This window comes from Channa argus, chromosome 14, assembly GCF_033026475.1.
Source record: "Channa argus isolate prfri chromosome 14, Channa argus male v1.0, whole genome shotgun sequence".
Taxonomy (NCBI): Eukaryota; Metazoa; Chordata; class Actinopteri; order Anabantiformes; family Channidae; genus Channa; species Channa argus.
Window position 1 is genome coordinate 8257874 of NC_090210.1, and position 11743 is coordinate 8269616.

At 38.0% G+C, this 11743-nt stretch overlaps 1 protein-coding gene across 1 annotated transcript; it reads left to right on the top strand.

Annotated features, from left to right (window-relative positions):
* Window positions 1-3056: 3056 nt before the first annotated feature.
* Window positions 3057-6886, top strand: plvapa (plasmalemma vesicle associated protein a). Its single transcript, XM_067473826.1, has 6 exons — window positions 3057-3726; window positions 4065-4134; window positions 4309-5021; window positions 5159-5738; window positions 6207-6264; window positions 6587-6886. Exons 1-6 carry the CDS (start codon window positions 3334-3336, stop codon window positions 6621-6623), a joined length of 1851 nt encoding a protein of 616 aa, XP_067329927.1. The 5' UTR covers window positions 3057-3333; the 3' UTR covers window positions 6624-6886.
* The last annotated feature ends 4857 nt before the right edge of the window (window positions 6887-11743 follow it).

Sequence of the window (11743 nt, forward strand, 5' to 3'; positions counted from 1 at the left end):
ATTGTATAATTAGAATATTCTTAGTTCTAGATTCTATTAATTTTATTTTGCCCCAAATTCTTAATGCATCAGTATTTATTATTAATACTTTTTATTATTAATAATTTACTTTTTATATGCTGCTCCTTTATTTTTAGCCAACAAAAGCTGACCTTAATGGACCCTCAGTGAAGCATTGGTGTGTGTGTGTGTGTGTGTGTGTGTGTGTGTGTGTGTGTGTGTGTGTGTGTGTGTGTGTGTGTGTGTGTGTGTGTGTGTGTGTGTGTGTGTGTGTTGTTTTGCAATTGAGAAAAAATTAGCATAATAGAGAGCAGTCTTATAGGCAGGCTTTGAACTTTGACTTAGACAACATTGTTCCACAACTACCTGTGACACCCAGAACCACCTTTAAAAATTGTACATTGTGTTAAAATTGTTTAACCCTAGTTACAGCAGCAGATGCTGTACACCAGGGGTACCCAATACGTCGATCGCAAAGGTAGTGCGGGTAGATCACATGGAATTAACAAAGTAGATGTCAGTCCATCATCTGTCCTCACTATGAAATTTTTCACTTGATTGACGTACAGGGCAGCCAGTCCGACATCTGACTTTTTCTGACACATGGGTCATCGCGCATGCATGCATACATACAATGGCGTCATGTGCTGCAAAACTTTAGCAAGCTAGTGAGGTAGCCTCTGTACAATGCATACCTGGCTAATTCTATCCAGTGCAAGCCATCAGAGTAAGGTAATGACTAAAATTTACAGAGTTTTCTTGTGCAACATGGGTTCATGCAGTTATGCAAGCTACACAATTCTCAATATATTCATAAATGGATGTTTTGTATTTTAATGGTAAGTAGATCATTTTAACTTGGTCATTGGTGTGTAGGAGTGATACAGCTTTTTCTTGTTCACCAATAAGGTCCTGTGAAATTAGGCTGTTTCACACCCACGTGCGCAGCTTTTCGCAACGGTTTCTGTGTTGAGAAATAAGCAGTAATTGATCTATTTGGAAAGATTTGATAAAGATTTCTAATATAGTAGCTGCAATTAGCAATATAAAAAAAATATCTATAAAAAAATTGTAAACAGTTTTCTTTTCAGTTAATTTTGTGTTTATAAAGGCCCGTCTGGGGACCAGTAGTAGTAGCGAATGTTACTGCAAGTAAGGTCTGTAATTGGGCATTTCTTTGAGATGTCTTTTGATGTAATTTTTCTGTGCTTTAACCATCACAAACCAAACTCAATTAATCTTTTGTTTTATTCAGATGGCTCCTCATTTTAGAGGCAAATGCCGCAAAACACCATTGCATTAAACCAGATCTTTCTGTATATTGGTCGTCCCCTCCTGGGTACGTGACAAAGTGTCCTTGGGCAAGACACCAAACCCGAAGTTGCTCCCTGTGTGTGTGTGTGTGTGTGTGTGTGTGTGTGTGAGAAAGAAAGAAAGAGAGAGAATGTGTCAATGAGAAGCAACATTGTAAAGCACCTTGGATAAAAGCACTGTATAAGCAGAGAATTTTCTATTTACCATTCAATGCAACTACAGGTGGGCACCATCCAGTGTCTTCCTGTGACAGTCCCAAGTCTGGATAAATGCAGAGGGTTGTGTCAGGAAGGGCATCCAACATAAAACAAATGCAATCTCAAACATGCAAATCATGACTTTCATACCGAATCAGGAGATTTATGAATATAGTGAGAGAGGAGATGAAGTTAGTTGGTGCGAGAGAAGAGGAGAGGATGCAGAGGATAAGGTTAGATGGAGGCAGATGATTCACTGTGGCGACCCCTGAAAGTAACACCCGAAAGCCTAATTTAACACATAGTTTGAGTGAATACAGGGGACATTAATCATTAGTTTGTAAGCTTTTGAGGTTCTCTCAGAATTTTGTTAAAGGTTAGCTATATTCCCTGCATATATAGATTCATACTTCTTTATACATCTTCTCATCCAGCTCTTTGCAAAATAGTTGTTACTCATGGTTCTTAAAATATTCAAGTATTTCTGGTATTTTCATGGTTTAACTGAACCTTTTGAGTATATAAAAGTGAACTTCTTGTCAAGATTTAAAGATTATTTACATAGTTATTAAATAGATAATTTAAAGTATTACTATCATGCTTTGCTAAGACTGGTGGACATAAAGTCGTAAAGCTTTTTATCACAAGAAAAGTTTCTAATTGTTAAAAAAATTGCAAGGCATATAAATTATGTAACAAGGCTTTCACACTGATTTGAAAGCCAGGTTGATATTATTGAAATGTATCCAAAATGTGACTAGAACAAGCTCTCCCACGACCATTGTTCAGATGTGAAGATGACAACAAAACAACAACACACTTGAATTTTAATTGAATCAGTACAATGACTGTAATGTAGTTTCCTGCATTCCTTGTATCTAAGATCTTGTCCCAGGAAAAATTTGCTGTTAAAGTTTGGCCATCAAGAGCTCTTCTATGAATTACTGCTTCCTGTCAAAATGACTCGTGGCATGTCAACAATGCCTTCCAGGAAAAGGTGTGTGTGTGTGTGTGTCCTATGAGACAGAGGGCATCATAGTGACGTCAATATGTTGGACTGGGACTCAGCACCACAGAGCCACCAAACAAAACATCAGAAGACCAACATGAGCCATTGTCCTCTTGCTTGGCTGTACATGATGAAACAGTGTTCATGATCCCATAAAAATATTTTATCACATTAATGGGAGAGCAACACACGCTGTGTTCTGTGACAACCTTTTGACCTGTAGGTTGTTGCAAGGAAAAGCAGAATTCAAGCTACATAATTCGTCAATACTGAATACTCACATAATTAAATCTTATGGTGAGGAAATTACCACTATTTGTTGTGAATTTGTGTGTGTTTGTGTGGTGAGGTGTGTGTGTTGGTGTGTGTGTGTGTGTGTGTGTGTGTTTTGTTGTGATGTACATACGTGTGTGTGTGTGTGTGTTGACCTCTGCAGGGAGGTACATCTGATGGAGGGAGGGAACTGACACTTGGACAGCTTCCTATTATGTGAAGTGTGTGGCCAGGGAGGTTTATAAATTCCCACCCATGTTAACATTTTGTCCACAGTTTGATCAATTTTGATGTTATCAACGTGGCAGAGAGTAAACCTTGATAGTGTGCTAGGTTTAGATAGAGGAAGGGGCATACAGTAAGCTTAGCATGAAATTAATGGCTGGTTGGAAATAACTGAGCATTGTTGTATCTATTTGGCTTGTAGAGTACTAAGGAGAAACTTTTCTATCTGACAGTAACCTTGTTTGCTGTTCTTTTACAGTTATCCAAATTCCTTAGACCCTTTTGTCACTTACCATCCTTTAGCCATCAGCACCCATGTACAGCAGTGGCTACTCACAGGTGAACAAATATAGCCCGGAGGCCCAAAGGAGGATGCATCGCTCAAAGGGAAAGAGCTGTGGTTACTATATGCGCATTGTCTTCTTCTTCTCTTCGCTCATTCAGTCTCTTATAATTGTTAGCCTCGTGCTCTTTCTGCTCTATGGTAAGAAGGAAGACTCAGTCTCCACAACACACATCCAGGACCTAGAGACTACCTTCAGTCAACTGTCCATTGAAAATGTTGCCCTCCGGCAGCAGAGGAAAAACCTGACAAACTTACTGAATGTCACCCTGACCAACAAGGCCCGTAACGACTGGGACCTGAATAGGTTCCGCAGCGTCACCAACATCTCAGAAGTCGTGATTAAAGAGCTAGACAAAAAGCTGGTGAGTAACTGAGCTACACCTTGTGAATATATCATGCAATCTCTTGTCTTAGTATGGTCAGGTTTAGTCTTTTGTATTTTAACTTTGTTTGTGATTCAACTGCTAATGGTTAGAATATGCAACAAGATCCAACACAACCAATTATTCACAATACAATAAAATACTATCTACAAAGTAATTATACATTCCAGTAAACTAAAATGTATTTTTTAAGACGGTGTCAATGTGACTAACCTTAATTAATGATCAGTTGTTTTTCCCTATTTCTCTGCATTTTGCTAATGGTCTGGACAAAAGAGCTAAAACACTAATTGCTTTTCTTTTGCTAATATAAACAGCATCAGTGCAGTATTGAGTTGAACCATTGCAAGTTCTCACCACCATGTCCTAGCGACTGCCAAGTAAGACGTAAGTGTAACATTTCCTCACTGCAAACCCACAAATATTAAGTTTATATATGAGTTATTCTCCCAATCTTGTTCAAACTGTTGAGTCTTAGAGAAAAGGTACCTACATCTTGTCTCTTTTCCCATTAGTAAATGTTTAAAGTCGTTCTATTTTTTTTTCTCTCTCTTTTTTAAGAAATAACTCATTGCAACTGCGGGATGCTGTTTGAACAGCAAAAAGCCAAGCTTAAGCTTGTGGAAACAAACTTCACCGAAACAACACGGGGTATAAGAATTGAAATGGACCAAATTGCCAAAGAGCGGGACTCTTTGACGTTGGAGGCCATTCAACTGAGGAGGGAAATATCCATTCAAGAAAAAGAGTTGCAGTTCTATAGGAATAAAAATAAGGATGACTTTTCCCAGTCCTTGAATGGTGTCTCCAATGTCTCCAAGGCTTTCTTACAGAAGATCGATTCCCTCTTCCCTGCACATATTGCCTTCCAACTCACCTGTTCGAAACAGGGGGAACACCTGGAGCAGATTCGCACCAATTGCACCAGCCTGTCCAGAGAAGTGGAGGACAAGCTCCAGCATTACCTGAACACTGTGGGCAACCAAGTGTCAGACATCCAGGCTGAAAACAGCCGTTTAAAGGCAGAAAACTGGCGACTGTCTGAGGACTACCGCTGGTGCAGCTACAACCGCACAGGCCTGATACAGGAGCACAGACAGAACTTAAAGAAACTTCAGGAGAAACATGATGCGGACAAGGAGAAGCTCCTGCTGGACAAGCTGAAGCTAAATGGAGAAATAGAGATCCTGGAAAACAGTGTCAAATTAAAAAGTACAGAGGCGGATTATCATAAAGAGCAACTTAGGCAGCTCAATATGTCCTGCTTGTCCAGGGTAAGTTTGGGGGGAAAAAAAACATTATTGTTTTAAAACCAATAATATCATTTAAAGATTGGTTGTAACAAACAGTGTTAATTAAATTTATAGTATACACTTACTTATGTAATTAATATTCCTTTATTTTATTCCAGACTGGTGCATCATCTTCCCGGGGAAACCTGCAACCTCAGTCTGGGTGGAACTTGGGGACTGGTGTAGGATCCAGCTCTGCTTCATCTAGCATTTCTGGTGGTGGGGGTCAGCCTGTTAGAACAGGGGCTTTTAGTTTCGGCTCAAGCGCAGGGTCATCTGTGATCAATAAGCCAGTATTAGCTGGCACTGGCACTTCCAGCTCCTCCTTCTCACCTGGGTCAAGTCAAAGTCTTAGCTCCCCTGGGTTAGGATTGAATAAGCCAGGATCATCAGGGGGAACTTTCCCAAGTTTTGGATCAGCAGGGTCAAATCGAAGTCTTAGCTCAGGTGTGACAGGTTTAAATAAGCCAGTAATCACTACAAGAGGCTCATCAACTACTGGATTAACATCTAATGTGAAAAGCCCCACAGGCTTTGGGTTACCCTCCGGGTCAAGCGGATCGACAGGTAAAACTGGGTCAGGCACCTCTTCACTGTCTTGGTTTGGATTGGGTAGTAGTAACTCAGGTCAAAGTAGAACAGGAAGTGGAACTTCATCATCTAGCACAGGAAGAACATCTGGAGTGTCAGTTGGCTCAGGTAAGAATTCCCATTCTCGGATTGGGTGTTTTTTTTTGTTTTGTTTTGTTTTTTTTTCTGGTTTGGTGATAGAAAGATATATTAGCAACATTTCTTATCTTTTTAATTGACAAATATGTGGACTATCCACAGTAGTTGAAAACAACCTTCTGGTGTTTTTGTTTTTTAATTTGAATTGTTCAATTTTGAGCAACAAAAGCTACAAATACAGCCAAAGCTATATTGAGGAATAGAGAGATAATTTGGGTGAACTGGCCCTTTTTAAAGAACCATCACAAGTAACAACTAGGACAGTACTTGTTGCATGTAGTTTTTATTAATAAATCTTACACTATATGAAACTTTGTATGAATGGTTGTGATGTGTGAAACAATTGTGCGTTTTATTGTAAAGTTTAAACACAGCCTGATGGACTAAGTCCATGGCTAATTAATGACAAAGCACTGTTTTCTTATTTTTAACCAATAGTCAGTGTTGCCCAGCATCTGCAAGACCTGAACCTCATCCTCAACCCACCTCCTCGAGAGTGAGTAGCTTTATCTGTTGTGTTTCTACAGTTTTTTCTGCAGTCAGCATGTACATAGCGGCTATATTTTCTCAAATTCCATTTAAAAATCCGCCAAAACAAACGTGTCTGTCTCTCAGTGCCTTGTCTCACCCAACCTGTCTGATAACCTTAAACCGACCAGTTTTTCTTAAAACATAGATATTTAAAACTAAATATTTAGTTTAATGATTTTCTGTACCAGTTGTACACTGTCACATACAGTACATCTTTTAATAGCTGTCATATCTTTGTTGATTTTTATCTGAGTTATTCTCTCCATATCTTTCTCATTTCTTTTCAGTCAGGACAAACAGGATATCTCCAGGATTCTGGGCTAGTTTAGATGAAACATACTAAAAGTCAAGAGATTTATGCTGCAACGCTTAATCCAATTCTCGTATATTGAGTTAATCTATTGTATATCAAATAATAAACCACTTAATAGATATCCTTTGTTGGTTTATACTTTAGTATGCAAGTAATTCGAATACCTTTTGTACTCTTTCAAGTAAAATGTGACATTTTTGTGTTATAGACTTGTGTCTACAAAGTATTTATCTAAGCATGAACATGGAAAAAATAAAGCTATGTTTAAACATAAGCACTGCAGCCTTGCTGTCTCTTCTTTATAAACAAAGCTATTTATGATATTACCCTATTCACACCCGGAAATAAGTGTTTATCCCAGTGTGCGTCACCTATTGTTTGGCTAATTGTCTACAAATGTCTCTCTGACTCCTGCTGTGGATTACTGGCAAACCTTTTTAATCTGTCCATATGTTTACAAGCCTGTCTGTCAGGAGGCCAGTAGAGGCAGAAGAACTTTTGGAAACCCGGTTGTATGCAGTTCTTGACAACAACGTGCTATAATTTTCTAACAGCAAACATTTATATCTACTTTCTAAATACAGTTTGTTTGTTGTGGAGTCTGAGTGTTCTGAAGCAGCCAATTGATTGTTTGGTTTTTAGAACAAACAAACAGAAACATGTCTGGATAATATAAAATAAATAGAATTGTTGAAAGAAATACTGCATTTTTTTTTACATTTGTGAATGGAGAAAGTTATGTAAACTAGAACAACATTTAACAGGAACCAAAATGGAGCATCATGAACTATCATGAGAACAGACAAACATCCTGTTCATTGCCTTGTGAAAGGACAGGAGCCTACTGGTAGTTCAAGATCAAAAAATGTATTGTGTTGGTGCCAATTAATAAATACAGCACTTAGACTTGAGTGAAGGGAGAGCTCTTTCCTGTCTAAAGGATATCCTTTGTTTAACATCAAGTGTTTTTCCACATTTGGGAGCTGCAGTGGCCCCTGTGAGCAAATTAAAGGTCAGCTGTTGGACGCCTGTGAGAATCGTGGGTAGGTAGACTGAGACACAGGACATGTTAAAACTACTTCTATGGAAAATTTTCATTGACAATTCAGGTCTGTGCAAATGTATTTCCTGTCATCTCAGAGCATTTTTCCCGTTAACTTTTATTTCATTATTCCCCAAACGCAGATGACACAGTTGGCTATTGTTTTAACTGACAGGATAGAAAATAGACACTTGTGAAGAATTATTTCTTTTTTTTTACATATTTTTAACTCAACAATGGGAAGTCGACCAACCTGCATCTCGAAAATATACATTTTAAACACATTCAGGACTTCAAGAGTACTTCAACAACACTTGACATTATCATTTCTACATGTGTTGACATAACTTTTGACATCATCATTTTGTGCATTAAGAGATGTTGGGACATAAAAGCAACACCTGTTAGCGTTTTATAGAAGTTATAAGAAGTCTGAGTATGTTTTATACAGTCATTCTGGAACTGATTCATTTCTAATAGTTTTTTATAGTATACATTTACCTATATATTTAATAGTGCTGTCATTTTATTTCAGACTGGTGCATCAATCTCCCAGGGAAGCCTACCACCTCAGTCTGGGTGGAACTTGGTGTGTGTAAATGATCATTTATGGCCTTATCCATACTTTATTTCATGTGTCTTTATTTGTATTTATGTTCCCTGTGTCAATTATTTCTGGATCATGCCGTACACAAGTCACTTTAAGGCTAAGTTAGTTCACACATTGCCAGGCTCATCTCTGACTGTTCTCTGGGTGAACAGTATTGATAGTGCTGAGACCTCTGACCAAGAGCCATAACATCGCAGCCATGTCTCCCCGATGCAGGAAAATGCTTAAGTGTCTAAGATTACGACCTCCTTCCTCACCTGGATTTGCAGGGCTGTGGTCCCCTTTGTCTGCATTTTCTATGTTCCCTTTTTACTGTGACTTCTAATTACATTTCCTAAATGGCTGAGAAAGACATCAGAAGGCAAAACTTTTTTTGGTGTCCAGGGGGTTAACACTGGAAATGGCTGAGAGGGTAAAATGTCGTTCCAGCACAGAGAGTCCTTGTTTGTTCTTCATTGACTTCCACCTTGGCCTCTGTCAGCAGAAGAATTATGGAAAGGAAAACATGTCATTTTATTGCTTAAAGAGGGTGGATTGGATTTAACCTGATTGGGCAGCTATAATGTAGCCTCAACTGTTGTTTTGTCTTTAATTTCCCCTTGTTAAATAACATAAAATACAGCATCAACAGTATCTCTCAGGTTTCAGCACTACCTGACATTGAGGCCCATATACATACATACGATGTCCCACTGCTGCAGGACATAATGGCATTAAGCTCAGCAATTACATTGATCTAAAATAGTATAATATAAAACAATGTACAATACAAACAAAGAATTATGGCACATGCCTAAAACATCTTCAAAAACCTAGTGACCATGCAAGAAGGTGACTAACAGATGAGGACACCAAGAGTCTCTTTATAAGGAATTACACGTTTCAGGTGCTGAGATAGGAGAGACTTTTTGACAATAACAGCAGCGCAAGAACTCTACCAGTCATAGCACCTAGTCTGATGGCCAAAAAGCTCCTTTGAGGTGTGGAATCATCACACCTTCTTCCAATTGACTTCAAGTGTTGGGCCCATTAGTAAAGATTTCCAGCTCATTACCCCAAAACATTACTTATTGCTCCTTGTCAAAGTAACTGGTTACATTACTTGTTGTAAGAATTTTTAGGGTTGGAGTCTGAAAGACAGATGAATCAATAGTGGAAATGGACAACATTTCACCCATCACATATGAAGCCACAAGCTTGTTTGCTTCTTTGTGACTTGTTGTAGCTGCTGTTAAAGTTAAAAAAAAAAAAAAACTACAAGCTTTACATCTCTACAAGCTTTACATTGGTGGGCTGTTTTAATTTAAAGTGTTTAAAAGGGTTTGAGGTTTTGTTGTTGAGCGTGCAAATTATATATTTTTACATGTTACCAGGCCCTGATTTTTCTTCTTCTAGGTAGGGGCCTCCCAAATATTCAGAAAGTGGAGCTACTGGTCACATAATTAGGATTATAGGAATTACAACAACTGATTCACCAGTAAAAGGGCCTTCCAGATGCAAGTGTATTTTAATAGTATAAGTATATTATAATACTTCAAACACATTCACCACACTCAGGTTCTCGGCATTTAACTAATGCTGTGACTCCATACACCATACACAAAGCATTTCTCATTGGTCTTTGCAAAACAGAAAAAAAAACTATTTTTCAATTGGTTTGTAAAGGCTACTACAATATCTACTAATGCAAAACGGTCCAAACAGGAAAAAAAGAGGTTACTTCTTTTCTCACATGTAACATGTTAGTTGTTATATGCTTTAGACCCAAAACAGCTACAACAGTATTTACTATGTCAATGATGATCCAGCATAGACTGAGAGTGTTACTGGTTCTTCACCACAGGCGGGGATGTAGAGGATGCTGATCACGTAATCTTCTAAGAAACAGACTAAAGCCACACCCGGTTTCAATCCCTCACAGCCGCTGAGAAACATCAGCATTTCTAAACAAGTCTTGACAGCCACTCATTAGGTCATTAGGTGATAGAACAATCCTGGCTAAGCAAGAGGATGTCCACTCTCTGACCTGTTCATATTCATTAAAGATTGTCCCTCAATATATAAATATAATATTTTGACTGTTGTTTGTTTTGTCTGTATCCTGGTAGCTAACAAATTATCTGGAGGTTATCAGTTCTTTGTTAAGTTTGAATGATAATTCAAAATAAAACTGAGAAGTTATGTCTTTGGAAACTCCTGGTCATAATTACGAGGCCACCTGGTTCCAGCACTGTTTTCAATAGAAGCTAAACTATATAAATATGTTCTCACATAGGCATGGCCTGCAGGTCTTCAATAGCGGTCTAATAATTTGTCAGTGTATTGATTCTGCGTTTATACTGAAAGCTTTAACTCGTTTGTCTTCTAATTCCGGATTGCCTATGATCAGATAATTTGTCTGAAATTTGTAATTTCTTTCAGGTTTTTTGTCTTTAATATTACAACCAGTCAGGCTCGAGTACTTTATATGACCTTTAACCTTTAATCCTTATCTAGTTACAGCTTTCTTCCTCTTTCTAAAGGGATCTTTTCTGGAGGTTTTTTTTGTCTATTTTTTATTCACCTAAGACTATCTATTTATTTATTTGTTGGCTATATTAATAAATTGAATGGTGTCTGGGGCAGCACTTTAACCTCAGACTCCACATTTGGCAATATATGAGAACAATGCCTCCCCAACATCTTTAAGTCTGTGTGCTACCACCATCTGGTGTCTATAGTAGTGTATTACTAGCTAGAGTGAAACGAATACTCCCATAAATGTGTCATGAATAGGTATGACAGGGACAGTAGTCTATAAGCATGATGCTAAAATAATTATATTGAATAATAATGAATAATAATAACTTTTTTTTCTTTTTTTGAAGCATGTGATCTCTGTACTTTCTCAAATTTTAAAACACATACAATCCTCAGTTGCAGTATTCTCTCCTTGTGCTCGCTGCTCAAAGCGGTGACTAACACTACAGAGCTGAGGGAGCGTTTGTCCATGTGTTGACATGATGGTGAGAACCTTTGACAGGTATTGGGTGATGTCTATAACAGAAGGTGTGAATGATTAATTAATCCCAAGAAATCAAATTAGAAATCTATGTTTTGAGTACAAAAGAAAAGAAGCACTTTATGGAGGCCTTCCCCTCAGGTAGAATTTACAAAAACAGATTTTTGAATAACTGTTCTGTGAATTGTTTCATTCTGTAGGAGCTACACTAAAACTGAATTAGCAACTAGGCCAAGTATAACAACTGCCTCCACAGCATTGGTTGTTTTACGTAATATATTTTGTTACACATTAACAAGTCTTGCGCCAATCAAATTATGTAGTAGTATAGAGCTGTCTGGGGCAATGACTTGCTGAAGTTATATTTTTTGTACAAATTAAGCAAACATCATAAATGTTATCTGTCCACCAGCTTTAGATAGAGTGATAGACGGATGTTTTTACGTTTGGACATAGCAGCATTGCTGCTAAGATAATT